General features: G+C 34.3%; 1 protein-coding gene across 1 annotated transcript; it reads right to left on the bottom strand.

Annotated features, from left to right (window-relative positions):
• On the bottom strand, nt 1–26,180 carry LOC125650597 (SUMO-activating enzyme subunit 1-like). The gene is made up of 9 exons (XM_048879028.2): nt 25,991–26,180; nt 22,402–22,513; nt 19,001–19,060; nt 18,555–18,811; nt 17,931–18,024; nt 12,294–12,399; nt 8,199–8,343; nt 3,328–3,397; nt 1–354 (listed from the first exon to the last, which is right to left on the bottom strand). Exons 1-9 carry the CDS (start codon nt 26,080–26,082, stop codon nt 262–264), a joined length of 1,029 nt encoding a protein of 342 aa, XP_048734985.2. The 5' UTR covers nt 26,083–26,180; the 3' UTR covers nt 1–261.
• Nucleotides 26,181–26,365: the final 185 nt, after the last annotated feature.

The following is a 26,365-nucleotide window of genomic DNA, read 5'->3' as shown; positions in this document are numbered from 1 at the left end:
TTTACCATGCGTAAGGTATTTAATACATGTACCAGTACTCACAGCTGAACAACATGGAATATATTTCATTGCACTGTCTGTATACTACACAATCTATTTCTGCTGTAAATTTCATCTTTTTCTGTCGAAGCGGTTATAGACAATGTCATTTTATTTTAAGAAGTCATCAAATATGTATCGGTAAACACGAGAAAAAAATCTATATTTAAATGACAAATGAGATATGTGTAGACATCACGTAATGAACTTCAGGGTCAGAGGTCAGGAGGAAGTGATTCTGTCCACCAAGCCACTGCCCTCTATCCCGTTGTAGAAGAAGAAATTGTCATGGGGCTGGTCTTTTAATGATACTGCCTGCAATCACAATAAAGTAGTTCCCATGAATACTAAACCACTCTAATGTACAACTGTCAAGGTGCCATGGTTTCCCTTTCAATGAGTACCAAATTTAGTTGTTTTTGTGACTGTTTCACACCACAAAATCAAGTGATTAACAAAGGAAAATAAAGAAAATTGATTTACTCTCCAAGAAATTTCTTATATAGGAGAAATATATTCACTACTTCACGAAATTTAATGTCCATGAAAATTGATGAGACATTTGAACAGACTTATTTTTCACAATCAGCGTTCATACTTGTTTGTTTGATATTCGTAGGATTGGTTAACTATATATTGATGAGACCCCCTGTATTTGAACAGACTTTTATTTTCATACTTGTAACTTTGCTTTCATGAATCGTATTACTTCTAGAATGCTGTATTTTTTCCATTATACAATTTCTATTTCCATTTGAGAGTGACAAGAGGGATAACTCTGGGTACAAATAATTTGTACATCAAAATAGTTTTTGATCTCGGTAAACATGTGTAGCTGTCTGTGTTTGAGTGTGCTAAAATTTATATCTAAGGAAAAAACTATTCAAATGTACTGAAGAGAGGCGTAATCACTGTCAAAATGAGATTAAATTAAGGAGCGAGATCAAAAGATTGATAGCGGATAAAAATTATCTAAATTCAAGTGGTTAAAAATCCCTTAAGGTTAATTGATCCTCATGTGATGTCATAGGTTTTTGCAATTTTTTTTTATCAAATTAAACTTTGCGCATGATAGAAATATATCTTTCAGAGGAATTTTATTCACTGCATAAAATAAAAAAATCAGTATATGCACCCAGGGGTGCATGAGCCGAGTTGCATGGGATACATTGTAAAGCCAGGAATGATGTGGCATTTATAATTGTGAAGAACTAATTTCAGTTTTAAACTTTTCGAGTTACTGTCCAGAAACCATATTTGTATGAAGTTTTCAATCTATATTCGGTCACTGTGACTTTGACCTTTGCTCTCCAAAATCAATAGGGGCCTTGCTTTGCTGGTATCCAACAATATATCCAAGTTTCATTTGATTCAAATTAAAAAAATTCGAGTTATCCTCTGGAAACCAAATTTTTTTGGAATTTTAAATCTATTTTCGGTCACTGTTACCTTGACCTTTGACCTATTTGCTCCAAAATCAATAGGGGTCTTCCTTACCTGGTACACAACAATATCTTAAAGTATCATTTGATTCGGATTTGAACTTTCTGAGTTATCCTCTGGAAACCAAATATTTCTGAAATTTTCATTCTATATTCGGTCACTGTGACCTTGACCTTTTTTCTCCAAAATCAATAGGGGTCTTCCTTACCTGGTACCCAACAATATATCAAAGTTTCATTTGATTCGGATTTAAACTTTCGGAGTTATCATCCGGAAACCAAATTTTTCTGAAATTTTCATTTTATATTCGGTCACTGTGACCTTGACCTTTTTTCTCCAAAATCAATAGGGGTCTTCCTTACCTGGTACCCAACAATATATCAAAGTTTCATTTGATTAGATTGTAAACTTTTCGAGTTATCATCCGGAAACCAATTGTTGACACCCAACCGCCCGCCCACATTACCAAACCACTAGCCGAGTTCAACTTCGTTGCAACTCGGCTAAAAATTGGTAAACTATTGAGTTTGAAAAAGTTTATATTTTCCATAGATAATCAATTCTTTGTAATTAAAAAAATGTTGTCAAGGGCAATAACTCCTATGCTGGTATTTCTTCTACTGTATGTGTATTATATATGATTTCCCAAATATCCATAATTGATTTATACATATCTATGAATTTACTTTTTTTTTTTTAACTGTTGACATTTAAAATTTGTGATTTCAACAAGTTTTTATCTATTTCAATTATTCTGTATAACGAAAATGTGTTATTTTCTGATGTTAACATATACTTCCGTTTTGTTATGTCTGACATCTTTAAAAATGTGGCAACATACACATTTTCTTTGGTTATTGATTAAATTTAACTATATTGAATGGAAATTAATACAGATTTTGCACTTTTAACCATTAATATTGATAAGTCACATGAGGATCGACCCACCTTAAGTTTCTGTCATTCGACATCGATTACACTTTAGTGGAAAAAGAAACAAGAGGCCCACATTGCTCACCTGAGTCACCTTGGCTCATATCTAAAGATTTTTCCTACATATTTGTATGCAAAACTTTGATCTCCCCTTGTCACCAATATCCTCCCCTGGGGGCCATGATTTTAACAAATTGAAATCTGAAATATGTCAGAAAGCTTTCATGTAAATATCAGCTTTTCTGGCTCAGTGGTTCTTGAGAAGAAGATTTTTAAAGATTTTTCCTATATATTAGTATGTAAAACTTTGATCCCCTATTGTGGCCCCATCCAACCCCCGGGGGCCATGATTTGAACAAACTTGAATCTGCACTATGTCAGGAAGCTTTCATGTAAATTTCAGCTTTTCTGTCCCAGTGGTTGAATCTGCATTATGTCAGATTTCACTTTCATTTCATTTGTGAATAAACAGTAGAAAAAGTATACAGAGTGTTATTTATAATTGTATATTTTTACTTGTTAATCAATTAGTTTTAACAATTATCATATTTAGTTTTAAGGGTGTGGGTGGGGGTGTCCTTGGTGAAAACTATGTGGATTTAGTTTTTTGTCAGACATTGAACTTTTCATCTCACCACTAACGAAGTAACCTGTTGAAATGAAATTAAAGACAAAGAGAGACAACTCTGAGAGAGCAAATGAAAATTATTTGTGCAGTTTTGGCTGTGAACACTGTGCATATGGTATAACCGATATGAGAATGAGATTACTATGCACTGCAAATATAATGCTAACATATGGTGATTCACAATTCTATCACAAGTGATTCAAAACAAAATGAAACAGACTTGAATTGTAAAAATTCTGGGGCCCCACTGCAAACTTGTACTTTTAGCATGGATATCTCCCTACCTTGATGATTTCTTGTCCTACCACTCCTCCCACAATAGCACACACAGGACTCAACTCAGCAAAACAGAAACTGTAAACATACATAGTGAGTGTAAATATACAGTGAGTGTAAATATACAGTGAGTGTAAATATACATAGTAAGTGTAAATATACAGTGAGTGTAAATATACATAGTGAGTGTAAACATACATAGTGAGTGTAAATATACACAGTGAGTGTAAACATACATAGTGAGTGTAAATATACATAGTAAGTGTAAATATACAGTGAGTGTAAATATACATAGCGAGTGTAAATATACATAGTGAGTGTAAATATACATAGTGAGTGTAAATATACATAGTGAGTGTAAATATACATAGCGAGTGTAGATATACAGTGAGTGTAAATATACATAGTGAGTGTAAATATACATAGTAAGTGTAAATATACAGTGAGTGTAAATATACATAGCGAGTGTAAATATACATAGTAAGTGTAAATATACATAGTGAGTGTAAATATACATAGTGTAAATATACATAGTGAAAATATACATAGTGTAAATATACATAGTGTAAATATACATAGTGAGTGTAAATATACATAGTGTAAATATACATAGTGAGTGTAAATATACATAGTGAGTGTAAATATACATAGTGTAAATATACATAGTGAGTGTAAATATACATAGTGAGTGTAAATATACATAGTGAGTGTAAATATACATAGTGAGTGTAAATATACACAGTGAGTGTAAATATACAGTGAGTGTGAATATATATAGTGAGTGTAAATATACATAGTGAGTGTAGATATACAGTGAGTGTAAATATACATAGTGAGTGTAGATATACAGTGAGTGTAAATATACATAGTGAGTGTAAATATACATAGTGAGTGTAAATATACATAGTGAGTGTAGATATACAGTGAGTGTAAATATATATAGTGAGCGTAAATATAGAGTGAGTGTAAATATACATAGTGAGCGTAAATATACATAGTGAGTGAAAATATACAGTGAGTGTAAATATACATAGTGAGTGTAAATATACATAGTGAGTGTAAATATATATAGTGAGTAAATATACACAGTGAGTGTAAATATACAGTGAGTGTAAATATACACAGCGAGTGTAAATATACATAGTGAGTGTAAATATACATAGTGAGTGTGAATATACACAGTGAGTGTAAATATACAGTGAGTGTAAATATACATAGTGAGTGTAAATATACATAGTGAGTGTAAATATACATAGTGAGTGTAAATATATATAGTGAGTGTAAATATACAGTGAGTGTAAATATACATAATGAGTGTAAATATACATAGTGAGTGTAAATATACATAGTGAGTGTAGATATACATAGTGAGTGTAGATATACATAGTGAGTGTGAATATACACAGTTAGCTGCAATAATGTAGCCCTATCCAATTTTTTTTTTATTCTGACGTTTTCGGGATAGGGCTACAATTCCATAGGATCTCCGTAATGGTGCAAAATAATTTTAATGATAACCGATAATAAACTCTGTGTATTAGTCCCAAATGTTGTTTACACCAAAAGGAGTACAAACTTTGTGCTCGGGCATGTCTAATAAAGGTGTTTTTCATTAAATATAATGTACAGCATGCAAAATTCTTCGTCTGCTCCGCCATGCTTGTTATCGCGAGATCTCGTAGGTGGATCTAATGAAAAGCCTAAACATTGACAATCAGCGCGAAAATGTAGTTACTCGAGCCACTTCGACAAAGAAAGGAAAATGATATTGTTGCAGAAAGAATTTACACTCTGCTGTTCGGCTTTTAACTTGATATTAAATTCAAACCTTTTCAATACCGACGAAATAGTTTTCGCCTCCATACTTGTCCATTGATGTAAATACTACCTTATATGGCATATGCAAATGACTTGACAACCGGAAGTTGAAACTTCAGTACATCAAACATGGCGCACAAATATGAATCGAGAAATTGGAATTTATCGAAATTGCTGAAAACGGTAGAATAGAGCCTCACAAATCTAAAGTTGCAGGTTGTAAATTTATATATTGACTAAGAAACTTAGAATATCATTTTATTTACGTAAAGAAAGTCAGGAAATGTTTAGAATGAGCGCAAATGTTGCGGGAGTGAATCACTCCCGCATTTGCACCATTACAGAGATCCTAAGGAGTTGTAGCCCTCTCCCTAAAAAAAAAAAAAAAAAAAAAAAAAAATCAGAGAGGGCTACATTATTGCAGCTAATACACAGTGAGTGTAAATATACATAGTGAGTGTAAATATACATAGTGAGTGTGAATATACAGTGAGTGTAAATATACACAGTGAGTGTAAATATACATAGTGTAAATATATATAGTGAGTGTAAATATACATAGTGTAAATATATATAGTGAGTGTAAATATACATAGTGAGTGTAAATATACATAGTGAGTGTAAATATACATAGCGAGTGTAAATATACAGCGAGTGTAAATATACATAGTGTAAATATACATAGTGTAAACATACATAGTGAGTGTAAATATACATAGTGAGTGTAAATATACATAGTGAGTGTAAATATACACAGTGAGTGTAAATATACATAGCGAGTGTAAATATACATAGTGTAAATATATATAGTGAGTGTAAATATACATAGTGAGTGTAAATATACATAGTGAGTGTAAATATACATAGTGAGTGTAAATATACATAGTGAGTGTAAATATACATAGCAAGTGTAAATATACATAGTGAGTGTAAATATACATAGCAAGTGTAAATATACATAGTGAGTGTAAATATACACAGTGAGTGTAAATATACATAGTGAGTGTAAATATGTAGAATACTGAAACTTCAGAATCAATAATTTGGAAATTCATCTGATGCTCCTGTCACCTTATTCTCCTAAAGTCCAACACAGCTAGTATGTTACATGAAACGATATAGTACAGTACCAATATTTCTGATAGCTTTTCAAGGATAATGAATGAACAATTAATTATGAATCACACAACAAGCACTTTTCATAGATTCAAATCTGTTTTAAGGTTAGGTTTGCAACATTTTGACATGTAGCAAACAAAGTAATGTTGCATATCAGTATGTTCAGTAGGAATTTATCTTTTAAAAATTGACCCTTAAAAAAAATTGCTGTGTCGTTTTTTGACCAGATGGGCTTATTTTTGTGATGTTTTACATTTTCAGGATCTTTGTACAAAAGGGAATACTAGTGGTATAAAAATTACACGAGGCAAACTTATGGGGTAAAAAGCTGGTAGAATTTTTTAAAAGAGTATCATCTATCAGATTATACTAATTGGAAAAGAAATTTTATTTTAAAACTCAAAAAATAGCACTTTTTATATCTTGAATAAAATTTAAATTGGTTGCCATGGCAACAAAAAATGCATATTGAGCAGCTGTACAAGGTCTACGTCAGAAAAATTTCACTTTAAACATAATATTTGGACCATAAACATTTAAGAAAGCATCTGAAATTACTACCCACCGGGCTTTGTTTCCATGGTAACAGAAATACAAAGAATTATTTCATTTATGCGATTTGTCACTTTGTTTTATAATTGTACAACTTTTGAAGAGTGCATTGAGCATTTTCATGAACAAAATACAATTCCAGCCCAAAAATGATAAATGATGTTTATATTTATTTGTCAAGTATTGTAGTATCACATTTATTAGAAATCAAGATGTTGGTTTTTTTTTCAGAATTCAATACAATGCAATATCTATATCTTCAATTTCCCGGTAGGTTTCCCACGGTCCCGCTTCGTCATAAATTCTGCGTTTTATTAGCCCGAACCTATCTTATATACTACATCTTTGAAATAAATCCCCTCTTCTTGTTCCATAGCTTGATGTTTGTTTACATAGTTGAACTTTGCAACAATATAAAGCTCGGTCAGTGGCGGATCTAGAAGGGGGGGGGGGGGGGGGAATTAGCGTAGTTAGTAAAAATGACACTTAACAAATCTGTTTTCATGTCAACAGGATCCATGCCGTTATGCAGATGTTCCTTTAATAGACAAAATTAAGACTATTTTAAGATATACTAGAGAATACTCCTCTTCCATTCTTACATGATCATATCAGTCGCGTTTTCTACATTTCAAAGTTCATGCGATAAATCGCTCGATCGACACAAGTAGGTGTCATAGCATTGAAATATAAAGTGCATGTAATTAGAGAGGTAAAGCATGGTCAGGTTTATTTTTAAAAAATGCCTGGAAATGTAATAAAAATTCCTAGCTTCGTTAATGTCGAACCTTGTCAAATTTGAGGATACTATTCACAAACATTGATTGATTATAACAGCGTCAAAATAAATCCTACTTTCCCTAGTAAGATTCGCAGAGATTAGATGTGATCATCTCATGATTTCACACAAAATATCAGCAACCTGTACCGATCATCATCTTTTACCAAAGCCATGCCGTTGTTTACAAACAAATGACTTTCTCCATGTATTCCACATGCCGATGCCCATTAGGGGCGATTTCAAGGTCACAACATAAAATAGAAATTACCGTAGCACATACTACATGTATATATAAAAAATTGTAGACTTATAATATCAAAGAATTTTTTTTTATAAATGATCATCTGAGAAACATTATTATTATTTTGTTATGGAGATTTACAAATACATGTACGCCGCTTGACAGCGGTAGTGGATAACAAGTAAATATTATGACATTTTCCCACAATACAACTATGTCGTGACACATTTTCTCATTGTGACGTCATAAAGCGTGAAGTGCACTGAGGTATATTAAGAATGATCTCCCTGTTGTTGCAAACCTTACCTTAATTCCGGTTGTTTTTGAAGAATGTGAGATAAAATATACACATTTAATGTAGTTCATACCTGGCAAAATCGTCCGAGATGAGAGTAGGACTGAGATTCAGTTTTTCCAGAGTCTTGGTTTTCTGTTCTATTAATAACTTGATATCATTCTCTTTTTGTTTGGCATCAGGAGATCTACTGTGCTTCTCCATAAAGTCATGCAACACTACAAAACAAAATAACACTGCAACACTACAAAACAAAATAACAGTGCTTTGAACACTACAAAACAAAATGAATAACAATACATAAAATATAAAAACATTTGTATATCATCATCTTCAAACATTTTCTTAATGGCTAGAGTACAAAAACAGTGCATTATGCATTTAGAACTAAAAAAATGAAAGCAAGCTCACATACCACACACTCCAACATTGCTTGACAATGCCTCACATAATGAATGGCAATGCTTTGCATTACTGCAAGAACAGGATAGATGAGCTCGAAATTCTAAGTTCAAAAGTGGCATAACTCCCAGAAAAATTATTGAATCAGAATTTCCTGGGAATATGCAGATCTACACAGTGTGTCCTTATTAACTACAAAGTTTCACAAAATTCTGTTGAGCGGTCTCAGAGGAGTTGCGCTGACAAGAAAAGGATAGACGAGCTTGAAATTCTAAGATCAAAAGTGGCATAACTCCCAGAAAAACTGGGAATATGCACATCTACACAGTGTGTCCTTATTAACTACAAAGTTTCATGAAATTCTGTTGAGCAGTCTCAGAGGAGTTGTGCTGATAAGAAAGGGACTGGCAGACGGATCAAAAACATTATACCCTCCACAACTTTGTTGCATGGGGTATAATTAGTTACTTGATTCTCAGGTCTGCCATCATCTTTCTAAACAATGTGTATTAATTAATCATTTTTATCTGTAAATGAACAATATAAAACCCAGAATGCCCAACCACATTTCTGTCAGTAAAACGTCTGACTAAATCCAAATCATCCCGAAGTTTGATATGATACGTAAATATAACTGCACTACAGAGAAATGATATGCAATACAAATTGATGAAACAATATAATTTTAAAAGCCTCCCAAACGAAATGTGAAGATTTAATGTTTTTGCTCAGTTTTTATCATTCCTCTGCTTCTTCTTCCACTTCTATCTCACACCTAAAGCTGTCTGACACCATTCTCCGTAACCAGTTGATGAAAGTAATAGATATTCAAGGATATGATAGGCCAATATATCTAGATGTACATATATGTTTGTTTTCAGATTGAAGGGGGTTAGGGTACATTTGGGGGGGGGGGGGGGGGGTTAACAAAGAACTCTATGGTGAAAAAATTAATTCCAAAATTCAACTGATAGAACTTGACAAATATGATAGAGTCCTGGGGTCTTCGGAAATGAAAAAGGGAATGGCAGGAGCTACAAATTAATATCAAGGTCAAGTGACTCAAGTGACATTGACTTCTTAACCATGAACATAAAAACTGGTATAACTTTTAAACTGGGACTAAGAGCGACATGGGATCTTCAGAAATGGCTTGATGATGACAGGACCTACAAACGAGTATCAAGGTGAAGTGACTCCAGTGACCTTGACCTTAGAACATAAAATTGGTGTTACTTAAGAACCAGGTCTGATAGAGTCGTGGGGTCTTTAGAAAGGATGATGGGATCTACAAATGAGTATCAAAGTCAAGTGACTCCAGTGACCTGATCTCTGACCTTGAATATATAAATTCATATAACTTTAGAACTGGAATTGATAGACATGGAAAATGATAAGAGGATAGTAAAATCTACAAACTAGTATCAAGGTCAAATGAGTCCAATGACCTTGACCTTAGAACATAAAATTGGTATTAAGAACCAGATCTGAAAAAAACATGGTGTCTTCAGCAATGATGAAAGGATGATGAGATCTACAAATTAGTACCAAGGTCAAATGAATCCAGTAACCTTGACCTTGAACATACAAGCTAAAATGATTATAGAACTGGAATTGATAGAGATATTGGATCTTCAGAAATGATAAGAGGATGAAAAGATCTACAAATTAGTATCAAAGTCAAGTGAGTCCAGTGACCTTCACCTCTGATCATAAACTTAGTATTACTTAAGAACTAGGTCTGATAAAGAGATGGGATCTTCAGAAATAATAAAAGGATGATGAGATCTACAACTTGGTATCAAGGTCAAGTGACTATAGTGACCTTGACCTTGAACATAATCTGATATAACTTTAGAACTGGGACTGATACCATCATGGAATCTTCAGAAATGATATAAGGATTTAGTGACCTACAAATAATTATCTCCAGTGACCTTGATTATAAAAACTTGTAAAACTTAATAACTGGGACTGATAGAGACATGGGATCATAAAAAATGATGAGAGGATGTTGGGACTTACAAACTAGGATCAAGGTCAAGTGACATGTTTCACTGAAGGAAAAAAGGGAAGTTTTTGAAAAATTTCAAAATCAAAGTCTTCATGATCTATATTTTTAAATGAAATTAAAATTGGCATGAATTTTATCAAGGGAAGAAAGTAGTAGTACTCAGATAAAGCCACATTTATACAGCCAGTACTTTGTTTTGGAGACTTTATTATCGGTAGATTATAATCATATCTTGTTACATTTACACTTAATTTTGAGGATTAAAATAATTAAATAATAACAAAAATAAAGCTTCGCATTTTATTTCATTTGCATATCATATTGTTAGCTTGGATTGATTTATCACAAAAGACAACTGTGCATGTGTTTGTTATTTATTTGCTTTTATCAATATTGTTAACACATTTTTTTCTTCACGAAAACAAGGGCATCCACTTGCTCTAGCATTAGACAAACTCTAGTTGCTGATATATTATTTCTTGTTGTAATGAAAATCTGTAAATTTCAATACAAATGCTCAATTCAATGTTCGATGACCGAAATAATACTATCGGTTTAAACTATCGAGCCAACAGGCATTTTACAGTTCAGCAGTTTGGAAACATTTTGCTTTTAAATTATAATAATGAATCTTGGTAATTTAAATTTTTCTTCAATATTATTATTGGTTTTTTCTGTAGATTACATCATAATGAAAGTATTGAATTATGGCATAAGTATTGTATCATGAAGGGTGCATATTGTTTCAGCCCTATCTGAGTCAGTAGAAAAAATCATTTTTTTTTCAGGATGAATAATCACAAACAAATATTTGTTCATATATTTCATCAGATTTATTTGTACGATAATCTTCAATGCTGATCATGTTAACGCTAGACTTTGATCACTACATATACCATTCATCAATATCAAAAGATTTACGCCATCTCTTTGATAGTTAGCTTAATGGTATCATTGCAGATGTGTTGCTAAATTAGTTGTACCACCAGAGCTTGAAAACTCAGTTCCATAAAAAATACACTTTAGTTTTTTCAAGCTAATCTTTTAAAACTGAGACCACAGCAATCTTTCGACATGTTTCGTCGGTATGCAGTCACACAGCAAATGTTCATATGTACATGATATAGTTCAATCGTATATTTTCAATTCATTTGTTTGCTCATTCACGAAATCTTCCTGTTAGATACATTAAAAACAGCTCATAATACATTAAATGATACGGAGACTCGCTGTATTGGTTATCATATCACTCAAAAACACCAACTTATATCAACAATCGATATATTGATCTAGCCCTATTGCGTAAACAGTTAAATTTTGCAAATGGCTGATGAGAATATATAGTTCCAAATATTTGGATGTGCAATGTCATTAATATCTGTACAGATACGAAAATACACTTCGTTATTCTGCCTTGACACATTGTGAGAAGTTTTCTGATTCTTGCTCTATGCTGGAACTGTTTAATTTTATTAAAGACAGTGCGTTTTCAATTTACAAAAAATCCCTCATCTGTTTTTTATTAGATTATAAGGGGGGGGGGGGGGGGGGGACCCGCCCTCCCACATATATTTTTGACAAAACTGGCCTGAGAACACCAAGTAATTAATTTTGGGGGGGACTAAAATGTGTGATAATATTGTAAAAATTTTCTTCTGCAGCTACCTGTTGAGCTTACCTAGCATGTTGAAGTATTGGGAGTTTTCTCTGGGCCTGTAAAGCTAGTTCTGCAGTACAATCTGTGGAGCTTACCTTGCATAATGAAGTAAGTATTGGGAGTTCTTTTGAGTTTTCTTTGGGCCGATTCTGAGGACCAGTCAATCTGTAAAGCTGTTTGAAGGCGACTAAAGTCAACACTCTACAAGACAAATTTACATGCCACATGATCGTCCCATTTCAATAAATGAAAGATGAACTTCTTATTACAAAAAATGTACCTGTAAAGAGGAACTTCCCATTAAAACAAATGTAACTGTAAACACAAACCTCTTATTACAATAAATGTGAACAGGACCATTCCATGACAATAAACATTTACACTTTCACCACTACTTACCTTTACAATGTTACCACTTCTAAAACACCTGTCTATAGACGGGACGTATTGTGTCTGTATGTCTGTCTATAGACAGGACGTATTATGTCTGTCTATAGATGGGACGTATTATGTCTGTATGTCTGTCTATAGACGGGACGTATTATGTCTGTATGTCTGTCTATAGACGGGACGTATTATGTCCGTATGTCTGTCTATAGACGGGACGTATTATGTCTGTATGTCTGTCTATAGACGGGACGTATTATGTCTGTATGTCTGTCTATAGACGGGACGTATTGTGTCTATATGTCTGTCTATAGACGGGATGTATTATGTCTGTATGTCTGTCTATAGATGGGACGTATTATGTCTGTATGTCTGTCTATAGACGGGACGTATTATGTCTGTATGTCTGTCTATAGACGGGACGTATTATGTCTGTATGTCTGTCTATAGACGGGACGTATTATGTCTGTATGTCTGTCTATAGACGGGACATATTATGTCTGTATGTCTGTCTATAGATGGGTCGTATTATGTCTGTATGTCTGTCTATAGATGGGACGTATTATGTCTGTATGTCTGTCTATAGACGGGACGTATTATGTCTGTATGTCTGTCTATAGACGGGACGTATTATGTCTGTATGTCTGTCTATAGACGGGATGTATTATGTCTGTATGTCTGTCTATAGACAGGATGTATTATGTCTGTCTATAGACAGGACGTATTATGTCTGTATGTCTGTCTATAGACGGGACGTATTATGTCTGTATGTCTGTCTATAGACGGGACGTATTATGTCTGTATGTCTGTCTATAGACGGGACGTATTATGTCTGTATGTCTGTCTATAGACGGGACGTATTATGTCTGTCTATAGACGGGACGTATTATGTCTGTATGTCTGTCTATAGACGGGACGTATTATGTCTATATGTCTGTCTATAGACGGGACGTATTATGTCTGTATGTCTGTCTATAGACGGGACGTATTATGTCTGTATGTCTGTCTATAGACGGGATGTATTATGTCTGTCTATAGACAGGACGTATTATGTCTGTATGTCTGTCTATAGACAGGACGTATTATGTCTGTATGTCTGTCTATAGACAGGACGTATTATGTCTGTATGTCTGTCTATAGACAGGACATATTATGTCTGTATGTCTGTCTAAAGACGGGACATATTATGTCTGTATGTCGGTCTATAGATGGGACGTATTATGTCTGTATGTCTGTCTATAGACAGGACGTATTATGGTACAACAATGTCTGTATGTCTGTCTATAGATGGGACGTATTATGGTACAGCGATGTCTGTATGTCTGTCTATAGACAGGACATATTATGTCTGTCTATAGACAGGACGTATTATGTCTGTATGTCTGTCTATAGACGGGATGTATTATGGTACAACAATGTCTGTCTATAGACAGGAGGTATTATGGTACAGCAATGTCTGTATGTCTGTCTATAGATAGGATGTATTATGGTACAGCTGTATGCCTGTCCTTCCATATAGGGTTTTTCGTTTCTATTTTCATTTCTCTGTTACATACATATCAAGCTGAAACTTGTATACTTCCATTGTGGGTCATGTTTGTTTAATGTCATATGGAGGGTTCATGATTTGTCCATCTAACTCCTTCCACAGTTTTCAAGTGAGGACCTTCTTATTTTACAGTGTTTGTATGGGCATTGAGGATGTGCATGTGGCAAAGATTTTGATTTTCTTCCAATTCTTGAAAAAATTACAGGTTGCTGAGCTTAGTCAGATTTGAGTAAATATTGCATAAAGAGTACATGATGTAACGTATAGGGGTCACCTAGCCAAGTGCTGATCATGCTCACTGTTGCTTAACTTGTGTGATCATGAGAGAGACTCTACCACATTACTAGAAAAGCTAGCTCACTAGCGAGGCAGTATAAGTTCCCTCTTATACTGTCAGCTACAATGATTTGTCCGTCTAATTCTCCCACAGTTTCAGTTGAGGACCTTTTCATTTTACAGAGTGTCTAATCAGGTATTGAAGATGGGCACATGGCAAGGATTTTGATTTTCTTCAATTTCTGAGAAAACTACAGGTTGTTGAAGAAATATTACATAGAGAGTACATGGTTTGTCCATTTAATTCATCTCAGTTTTCAAACTAAGGCCTTTCTATCAAAAAAAAAAAAAAAAAAAAAAAATGAAGATGTGTACATTATAAAGATTTTGATTCTGAACAATTTGGGAAAGTATATCACAGTTTGATGATGGCTGATATTTTACCTTCTGTAAAGTTATACAACTCAGGGCTTAGGCCAAAAAAAAATATATGTTGGTTTCCACTTTCATCTAAAAAAAAATTAAGGGTCGTAAGTAGGTGGGGTTTTTTTTTGTGTTTTTGTTGTTGTTGATTTTATACGTTGAATTATTGTTTTTGACGATTTAGTATTCTACTATCAGAGCTCCAGATAAGGTGCGTATCAGCGTAAATACTCATTAAATTTTACTAAATACACATTTAAGTTGAAAATCATGCGTACAATTACGCATTAGCGAATGTAAATACGCTTTACACTCCCAAAGTAATGTGTATTAGTCTGCGTATTTGTGATACATGTAGTATGATATAGATATGAATTATCTATTCATATGAATTGAGGTTAGCCCAGGGCTTGATCATACATGATATTTAGCGCTATGAAATACGTTTTGATGACAATCACAATTTTGAAAAATTGGAAGAGTTAACTTAAAACACTATTATATAGGCCTACTTGTTATACTTTCTTTCTTAAAGAGTTAGTGTTCGGTCGAAAGCACAGAAAAAAAAACCCAACTTGTATTATCAATCGTGGACGAATGATATACAGAATTGGATCATAATCATGTGACTGAGTGTCTGACATATTCAAATTTAATGCATCAATGATAAGTATCAAATTCCCAATGACAATGAATAGTTTTAATAAAAAGAACTGCAAAGGATTTTCCCCGTAAATAGCTGGAGCAGCCTTTTAGTATAAACTTTAAGTTTAAAGTTTAACGGAAGAAGTATTGTTTATCTGGTGACATCTTCTGTGCAAAAGAGCAAAGATAATCAGTAAATTAACAAAATACCCTTTTGAATTTTTCTGAAAAGCAAAATACTCATTGATTTGAAAATCAGGGAGTAAATACTCTTTGTGGTAAAAAATTATTTGAAGCTCTGTACTATGCATAAAATATAGTGATTATCTAGTAATCAAATAAAAGTTATATGATAAATCAAAACATTTCTTCCACCGTACTGTAAACAAAAACTGTATAATAAATAAGTCAATAATATACTCTTGCTGTAATGATGACATTCGCAAAATCTGTGAGAATAGAAAAAAATGTGTTAGGGTTGGCAGAAATTTTTAGGGTCATTCGGGAAAGTGGAAACCAACATAAATTTTTTTTTTGGCCTTATGAACACACAACATTAACTTGTGATGGATGAAGAAAAACACCCTACATAAACTTGTGATGGATGAAGAGAAACATCCTACATTAACTTGTGATGGATGAAGAGAAACATCCTACATAAACTTGTGATGGATGAAGAAAAAATCCCTACATAAACTTGTGATGGATGAAGAAAAAATCCCTACATAAACTTGTGATGGATGAAGAGAAACACCCTACATAAACTTGTGATGGATGAAGAAAAACACCCTACATTAACTTGTGATGGATGAAGAAAAACACCCTACATTAACTTGTGATGGATGAAGAAAAACACCTTACATATAAAACTTGTGATGGATGAAGAGAAACACCCTACATTAACTTGTGATGGATGAAGAGAAACACCCTACATTAACTTGTGATGGATGAAGAAAAACACCTTACATATAAAACTTGTGATGGATGAAGAGAAACACCCTACATAAACTTGTGATGGATGAAGAGAAACACCCTACAGAAACTTGTGATGGATGAAGAGAAACACCCTACATAAACTTGTGATGGATGAAGAGAAACACCCTACATAAACTTGTGATGGATGAAGAGAAACACCCTACATAAACTTGTGATGGATGAAGAGAAACACCCTACATAAACTTGTGATGGATGAAGAGAAACACCCTACATAAACTTGTGATGGATGAAGAAAAAATCCCTACATAAACTTGTGATGGATGAAGAGAAACACCCTACATAAACTTGTGATGGATGAAGAGAAACACCCTACATAAACTTGTGATGGATGAAGAGAAACACCCTACATAAACTTGTGATGGATGAAGAGAAACACCCTACATAAACTTGTGATGGACGTAATACTGTGGAATCTTTCAATCTGATGTGGACTCGTTTTTAATGGGTAACCCTACCCCACAAATTTTTTCCATAACGAAATGACAATTTACATGTATATAATGTTTCAATCCATAAAATTACATCCCAACAAAACGGTAAAATCTTGGCAATCCATGGAAATCGCCCCGAGTTTAAATGATTCCACAGTACATGTATGTCTTATATGTCACCACTTTTAACCTTTTTTATGTCACCACTTCTAACCTTTTTTATGTCACCACTTCTAACCTTTTTCATGTCAACACTTCTAACCTTTTTATGTTGCCACTTTTAACCTTTTTTATGTTGCCACTTCTAACCTTTTTTATGTTGCCACTTCTAACCTTTTTTATGTCACCACTTCTAACCTTTTTTATGTCACCACTTCTAACCTTTTTATGTCACCACTTCTAACCTTTTTTATGTCACCACTTCTAACCTTTTTATGTCACCACTTCTAACCTTTTTTATGTCGCCACTTCTAACCTTTTTTATGTCACCACTTTTAACCTTTTTTATGTTGCCACTTCTAACCTTTTTCATGTCACCACTTCTAACCTTTTTCATGTCACCACTTCTAACCTTTTTTATGTTGCCACTTCTAACCTTTTTATGTCACCACTTCTAACCCTTTTATGTCACCACTTCTAACCTATTTATGTTGCTACTTTTAACCTTTTTTGTTGCCACTTCTAACCTTTTTATGTTGCCACTTCTAACCTTTTTATGTCACCACTTCTAACCTTTTTATGTCACCACTTTTAACCTTTTTATGTTGCCACTTCTAACCTTTTTTATGTTGCCACTTCTAACCTTTTTATGTCACCACTTCTAACCTTTTTTATGTCACCACTTCTAACCTTTTTATGTTGCCACTTCTAAACTTTTTATGTCACCACTTCTAACCTTTTTTATGTCGCCACTTCTAACCTTTTTACTGTTATCACTACTTACTTCCCTATATTCACCAGGTTTCACCTTTATATTGTTACTACTTGCTTCCCTACTGTCAGTTTTTACCTTTCATCCGGCTTACCTTTTTTACTGTTACCATCTCCACTTCCTCTGTTTTGGCTTTCTTGGCAGCTGGTTCCCCTCCCTCATCTTTTGGTTTGGGCTTTGGGACCTCTCTGTAGAAGCAGAGGGAATCTTTTCACTTCAACTGATAACCTTAACATTGTAGCATGCTAAATGATACACACTTGAAGCACTATATAAATGTTAAAACTTTACTTTTAAAAAGAAGTACAATATTATCAGATCAGAAAGTCATACTACATGGTGTTTATCTTTACTTGATTTCTTTACTTTGTTTCCTCTATTAATTTGAAGATATAGAAAACTTGCTGTGGTCGTAGTTGTTCTGAACATACTCAACTCAGAAAATCAACTTGAACGTGTTGCACAATTTCAAAAAGAATGAGGTTTGAGAATTTTATGTGTGGGGGTATCACTTCATTTTGATATTGACTGAAATATACTGTCACATGAAAAATATCCTTAACAACAGGAAGCTTGTGGATATTGGCCAGGTTAAGAGTTCACTGACAGATAGAGGACAAGGAGCTTGTGGATATTGGCCAGTTTAAGAGTTTACTGACAGACAGAAGGATGAGCTATATCATTCCATACTGAGGATAAAAAAATAGAGTGTACCTACTCTGCATATTCATGCTCTCCTAAATCAGCAAACATGAAACCATAGAAACCAAAGACATCTCCCCCAAAGAACTTGATATTATGGTCTGAACAGATTTTGTTGATTCTGAGGAGCGTGGTCTGCTTGCAGCAAGTGGCACACACCACATCAAACTTTGTGAAGAAATCGTCGGTTTTCTCGTCCGCACTCTGCGTGTCTGCCACCACTTCCACCATGGGGTTCAAACGTTGCGTGTTCTCTTGAGATGCCTCCGCTCTCTAGACGCAAAAAAACTGGAACTATAGCAACTGACTGTTTATTAATATATATCTTTCAAATTCCAAAAGATCCTCAACTTGTGTGAAATCTGAGTGTTAAGCAGGTACTTTAAATACATTCATATACCGGTACTCGTTTTAAGTCTAATATCGCATCTATCTAAACATGGTGACTGACATAAAGCTTACATTTTTACCCACGTCACTTCGGGAAATAAGGAATTGTGAACATCCGTCTTCTTCTGTTGACTTTAACATATAAAATAAGATTCAAAATCAATTTCATAACATATATTTCATTGTCTAAATTGTTTTAAGTCATTAATTAATATTTGAATGCATACCATCTACTCACAACAGCAAAAATCTAGGCAATTCAAATTGTGTGTAGAGAAAATCAACAACATACTCTTACAAGGTAAGATCAATATTGCGATGTCAAATAAAAATCTTAATCAAATAGTTTGGGGGAAGGGGTAAGATCTCCCACAAGTTTCAGTCATCTGACATAAATTTTATTACAATACACAAATAATTTGGTACAAGTTAATTATTCTTTGTCAGTAAAGCGATTTTTGTTGCAGAGATCAGCTATATCATTGTTTTTAATACCAAACATGTTCCCAAATTCCAGAGATTAAGGAACATGATGAACAATATCAATTCTGGAAAAGGGACATAACTCATCAGTAGTTTTTAATTTTCAGTAATCCTGTCATCCATCTAATCCGACCATTTTCTTCTGAATCAGTCAGACAGCTACAGTATCAGGAATTGTAGCAAAATAGAATATACTGAGTTGATCGAAGCTTGTGTAGTGAAACAGAGTATACCTTGGGTTGAAATGTCACTAAAATTTCCAGGAGCCATGAAGGCTTCTGAAAAGTTATTACTGGGAGCCCACAACAAAACATGCTAGCCCACATCTGATAAAATGTTTATTCTGGGAGCCCACAACAAAACATGCTTGCCCACATCTGATGAATAAAATGCAAGGAATCCATGAGACATGTTAATGGATCATATATTTTGTGTGCGTTTGTTTCACTATACCGTTTAAATGCATAGTTAGATAGTTATGTTCCTTTAAGAGATATTTTTGATGATTCCTTTTCAGATCCCATGTGCTCGATCTCCAAATGTTCTGTAAAACATTATAAAACTTGTGATATACTGATCAAGAGAAATTTGTTTAGTAGTAATCTCATCAGACTAGTTTCTGTACCAAAACTTTTGATGACTTGTGATATACTGATCACTAGAAATTCATTTAATAGTAGTTATCTCACCGGACTAGTTTCTGTACCAAAACGTTTGATAATTTGACTTTTAAATCTTCTAACTTTGTCTACGCTATTGAGTGTATCCTGTGTGGCTTAATGTATGTGGGAGAAACCAAGGGTTCACTTAATAAAAGAATATCGGGGCACAGATTTCAAATAAATAATGGTGGTAACCAACTTCTTTAAAAGCATTTCAATTCACAGGACCACTCCATCTTGTCCATGAAGGTAAGGATTTTGGAAAAAATTTACCATCACACAAATAGTCCAACATTAAGTACCCCTTTTCGTAGATGAGAAGATTACTGGATCAGGACCCTAGGTACTGCATTTCCATATGGATGCAATGATAATGCATATATGATGTGGGAAATTTGACTAGTCCACAAGGAAATAATGTGAATGTGGTGGGACTCTTTCCCAATACTCAAAGACGGAAATGCAGTCATGGACATCGTTCATATAAAAGACCAAGTATAAATGATGTCACGTTTGATTCACTTTTACCTTACGTCAACAGACAATTAGGTCCATATCATATTCGCACAAAACTTTACTCTGTTCCATTGAGAATTTTACATACATTATTTGAAGAAGCCACACTTAGTCTATCCTTGGGATTTTTCAACACCTAAATATAGACTGAACTCTATGATTATGGATGTTGCCAATCACAGGCTCTTTAAACCACCACGGGTCATGGATGATATTCCTTCCAAATCATGCCACCAGTTCCTTAAGCTCAAATTTACAAACAATTAAGGAATAGATGCAGTCAACATAAAAAACATTCTTTGTCATAAAAGACTCCAGTCATGTATTCCAACTTATTTCAAGTTCAACAAAAATGGAAAATGCAAATATTCATATCTAGTGATCAGTCATCCAAAAAAATTATTTTGTTAAACACTACTCTGATTCTATGCACAAGTTTTCTGAAGTTGAAATTAAAAAGGATTATATTAATATGTAGCAGAATTTACTCAAAAACTTCAACTTGAGAAGAAAAAAATCTCTTGCTGGGGCCTTCAATTCAACATTAAAATATATCAATGTTTTATCTATTAACAATAACTCATTCATATGTCAATTCGATATATCCCTGTGAACTCGAAATAAAAGACACCACAGAGTCCTCCACTTCTGCTTCATACTTAGATATTTCATTGAAAGTAGATATTAATGGCAAACTAACAACTCAACTTTATTACAAACGGGATGATTTCTGCTTCTCCATCGTCAAATAGTGATGTAGCTATATTCCATTATCATCTACATATATGGTGTTTATATCTCTCAACTGATTCAATGTGCAAGAGCTTGTTCTGCATATGATCAGTTTTTAAATCAAGGCAAGCTACTGACAAACAAGTTGATGTTACAGGGGTTCCAACAGTCTCATTTAAAGTCAGCATTTTGCAAATTCTATGGTCATGATAACTCTCTAGTATACCAATACAACCTATCATTGGTCAAATGCTGTCTGACATGTTTCACACCGATTGTTAGACCGTTCTTGGCACACTGATTTTGACTACAGATAACTCCGTTTATCTGATCAAGATCTAGGGCTCACGGCCAGTGTGACCAGTCGACGGGGGATGCTACTCCTCCTAGGCACCTGATCCCACCACTGGTGTGTTCAGGGGTCTGTGTTTGCCCAACTATCTATTTTGTATTGCTTATAGGAGTTAGGAGATTGATCACTGTTCGTTATCTTCACCTTTCATTGTAATATTTAGAGAGGTAGAAAATAGGTTTCCATACTTTTTTCGCTTTCTTTGTACTAACAGTAGCTTTCTAGTTTTTCATATCCCTATTGTCATAATCATCATTAAGACTACAAACATGCTCTCTTTTCAACAAGCTTTAAAACATTCAGCTGTTTTGACATCAGTGATCTTGTAAATCGTGCATGGATTACTTTCATTTTAGAAGAAGTCTCCAAAATGTTTTAAATTATGCTTGTAAATAACTCTCGGAATTTGTTTGGTCGCTAAAGATATACTGAATACTGAACTCGATACAATTTTGACTGATTCCTGTTCACAGAAATCAATCGCCATGTGGGCAAACAAGACAGCGAATTTAGGCACCCACACAAAATTTTACTCACATTTGGTGAGTGCTAAGTGCCGAGTTGATCACAGCTTGTGTAGTGAAACCGAATATACTGAGTTGATCGGAGCATGTGTAGTGAAATGGAATATACTATTAAGTCGTTCGGAGATTATGTAGTCAAACCAAATATACCATATCGATCAGAGCTTGAACAAGTATATGTATATGTCTCACTACTGTACTTACGTCTGTGTGGTCCATCAGCGTAATTGATTTTATTCCAGCCAGCACTATGTTTTTAGCAATCTCTGCCCCAAGTCCCCTCAGTCCAATTAAAAGGACTTTGGCTGCACGTAACCTGACAAAGAAATAGGAATCAACCTGGTATATGAATTAATGGTAATGTTATCATGTTCTTTTTTAGCTTCGGTCCTTTTTTTCCCCCCCATTAAACTTCAGCCTAAAATAACAATTGTTGTGTTTCCACTAACAACCAAGTTAAATTAGAGTAGGTGGGAAAGAAATTTTTCAAAGTAACACAAAGAAACATTCAATCACTACCCCCTCATAAGTTTACTAACATATTGAGCATGAGGGGCTCACTTTTCAAAACTAGGCCTGATTAAACTTGATGATTATGAAATACCTCTACAATAATTACAACTCTAAAACAATACAAATATATTTCATAGTCCCTTGAGCCAAAATAAAAACATTGTTTGTTTCCCCTCGCCTGACCGAGTCTGAGAAAGTCATATCAACCCAAAAGTTTTCATTCCATCATTCTGGCAAAGTCATTTATTATTTACCAGAAAAAGTTTAAACAAGATTTGATCTACTGTCTGATATGATTAAAAGATTACAAATGAAATCAAAATCACTACCACAGATTAATTAACATAATGTGCAAAAACAAAAACATGAAATAACCACAAAATAAGAGGCAGCAATAAGATTTAATAACTGTCCGAAGTTATAACACCACATGTCCAAAATAACACCACTGTCCGTAGAAAATAACACCACTGTCTGTAGTTGACTTTATTGAAGTGTTACTATTAATATGTGGCATAAATAGCAGAAAAAAACCTGATGAAACCCAAGTGTTTGTGGAATTAACCGTTACACATGTACAATATGTCTATGATCAGTGGTTAGGTAATGAACATCTTCCCCTAACTGCTAAACGTGACAATCAAAGCGGAACTTTATGAAAGAACCGATTTAACGAGTTTGACGAGGAAACATGGAAGGATTTGCTTCATGACGTTTTGGTATTGGGCTTTATCAATGGTCATGGGAATTTCATACTAAATAAAATTCTGCTGGCTAAAAAAAAAACTTTTTACCTACCTACCAACCATCCTCTGATATCTAGGGTCGGGAGAGGGGAAACAAACATTTTTAAATATGGCCTTGCACAATTCATTAAAAAACAATGTTGTAGGATAGGAATAATTCAGCGTTGGTTGAGTTAGCAGAAACAGCAATTTGGGCTAAGCTGCTTGTGCCCATTGTCGGATACCCACAGCTGATTTCGTCTTCTACTCATGAGTAGAAGATCAGTCGTGGTTTCTGATGATGCTAGTGCTAGCAAAGCTAGCTGTAATCTCAGCAAGGTTCGTCAAGGCTGGATATTTGGATTGACGCCTCTTGAAAAGAGGCTATGAACCTCGCCATGATTACAGCTAGTTGCTGTTCCACAGGTTGAAAACACTTCCCCTATAGCAAGATATTCACCGATTCACCGAAATATCGATTCAATATAAACCCGTAATTGATTCAATGCTTGATTCATTGCCTCAATATTCCAGGGTTCGAAATTAACTCATGTCCGTAAGTCCGAGACTAGTAAAAAATGTGTCGGACTAGTGAACTCTTTAGAGCACTAGTCCATACGGACTAGTGAAAATCCAGAAATCAATCTTGAATATGGTAAAGATTTTTAGCAAGATTTGTCCGAGTCTCTTAGATGTTTGAACTTATGCTCGATTAATTACCTGCATGGTTAAGTGTTTGCGTGACTATGACATCCTGAGCTTCCAAACACATGGAGTGTTAGTCTAGGTCACCTACACGTTTGTCAATGCAGTGTTCTACGAGACAAACGGCTTGCATGACCTAGGCTAATGGAGTGCATTCAAGACCGCTGTTCTTCGAACGTGCACAAATTGTCAAATTCCTGCCGATTCCGAACGCCGAGTACACATCACAAGAACGTATTCTAGGTGCAAGAATTGCAAGTAGTGTGGTCTGAGAACATGCACGTTTGTGCGCACATGTTCTCGTCATTCGCGACTCTAACACAGTAGTTCATAACACTATAGCTCATGACTTGGTCAATCGAGTGAATTTTATTGACTTTATTGATAAAATTTCGAACTCCTGTGGCTCCAAGATCTGAGCACCAAAATAACAGGAATGTCAATCTCGAACGCACTTATGGATGTTTATAAAAGGATTAACTCGGAGGTTAATATTGTATGCTTCTGAAGATCTTGAATGCGAAATAAAATATGGTGGTCTCTTTCTTCTGTACGTGTCAGAAATTAAAGTGATTGCAACTGTGATGTGTTTGGTTTCATTAAATACTGTTGAATAAAATGAAGATCATTTAATATGATATACTGGACGGACTAGTGAAATGTTTTGCAGACTAGTGAACATCAACAGTGACTAGTCCGTATGGACTAGTGCTTGAAAAAGTTAATTTCGAACCCTGTATTCGGTTCGATACATTTATTACAAACTGGTTCAGTAAAATTCATCAGGTTTGGCCTGTAATAATTATTTTTAACCTGCACAAGAGACAAAATAGCATCCACTAACTTTCAGACTGTTATTTGCCTCGAGTTTTAAGAAAATAATAATGAAATTTATCAGTTTAAACTACAGAGCCAACATGCATCTTGCCGTTTGGCAAATTGGAAACATTTTGCTTTTAAAATTATGAATGTAAATCTTGGTAATTAAATTTTTCTTCAATGTTATTATTGGTTTCTTCTGTAAATTGTATTGTATTGAATCATGGCATAAGTATTGCAAAGTGTATCCTATCGTGAAGGGGGTATATCGTTTCAGCCCTAATTCTCGCAAAAACGTGATTATCCCTCTCTAGCAAGAGTAAATATATCCCATACAATTGAGAAAAACACCCGTGGAGTACATCTGTTTGTGTTTCACATGAAAAAAAAAAAAGTGCTAAAATGTCTGATGCTTCTGCCAATATATTAATCAAAACAAAAACACTCACGATGTGTATTGGATTTCAGCCTCCTTTCCTCTTACGCAGCAACATTGATATGAAATTTTTTGTTGTGCTGTAAATTTTGTTGAGACAATTTTGTACCATGCTGAGTTTGCAATCTAATTAAAATTAGATCCTATGATCTGCTCATCTACTATCGCTACATTAGATGAGCGGATCATAGGATCTAATAGCGGATCATAGGATCTAATTTTAATTAGATTGGCTGAGTTTGTGTCGTACTTATTCAGCATTGCATATAATTTGCCATCATTTTCCATAAAGACACCAAAACACCTGTTTATCATATGGTAATGTTTACTTTCTCGCTAAAGAGGGATAATCCCGTTTTAGGAAGTGTTCCCAATCTGTTCCAAGGAACGTGTAATAGTTTTTCTTTAATGATACATTAATACAAAATCTAAATTAAAAAAAAACATCAATTGACACTTCATCTGAAAACAATTGTGTCAACATGACAAAGATATTAAAGATTTGATTGTAAATTCTAGTGAGTTATTTCCTCGTTGTAGAGAAAATTCGGTAACCCCGCTTTGTCGCGAACTCAATGCAGAAGAATGGTTTTACCTTCGTTGTGCGTCTAATCCCCAGAGCCGAATCTGTCTGTCGTATAACGCCGCCTCGTCCTCTGTAATATTCATCTCCTCGCCCATGTTCATAAATTACCAAGCGGTCAATACGAATAAAGAATAGGCCTATTTTGTTTTGTGTTTCAAGTTTTGCGGGGAAAATTTTTCGGGGTGAAGAGGCTTGACAATTCGTACTACACATAATTCATCCTCAACCCGTATTTTGCAGTCAGCAAGATCGGTAGATCCAGTGATTCTATTCAATTTCAATTGTTAGATTACTAGATGTCAGGCCTCTAGAATATAGTTTGACCTCATCTTGGAAAAAATTGTCACGATTGGAACACCTTCAGGAAAAAAAAAAAAGAAAAAA

The sequence above is a fragment of the Ostrea edulis genome, chromosome 5, assembly GCF_947568905.1.
Source record: "Ostrea edulis chromosome 5, xbOstEdul1.1, whole genome shotgun sequence".
Lineage (NCBI taxonomy): Eukaryota > Metazoa > Mollusca > Bivalvia > Ostreida > Ostreidae > Ostrea > Ostrea edulis.
This window is presented reverse-complemented; position numbering and strand designations above follow the sequence as displayed.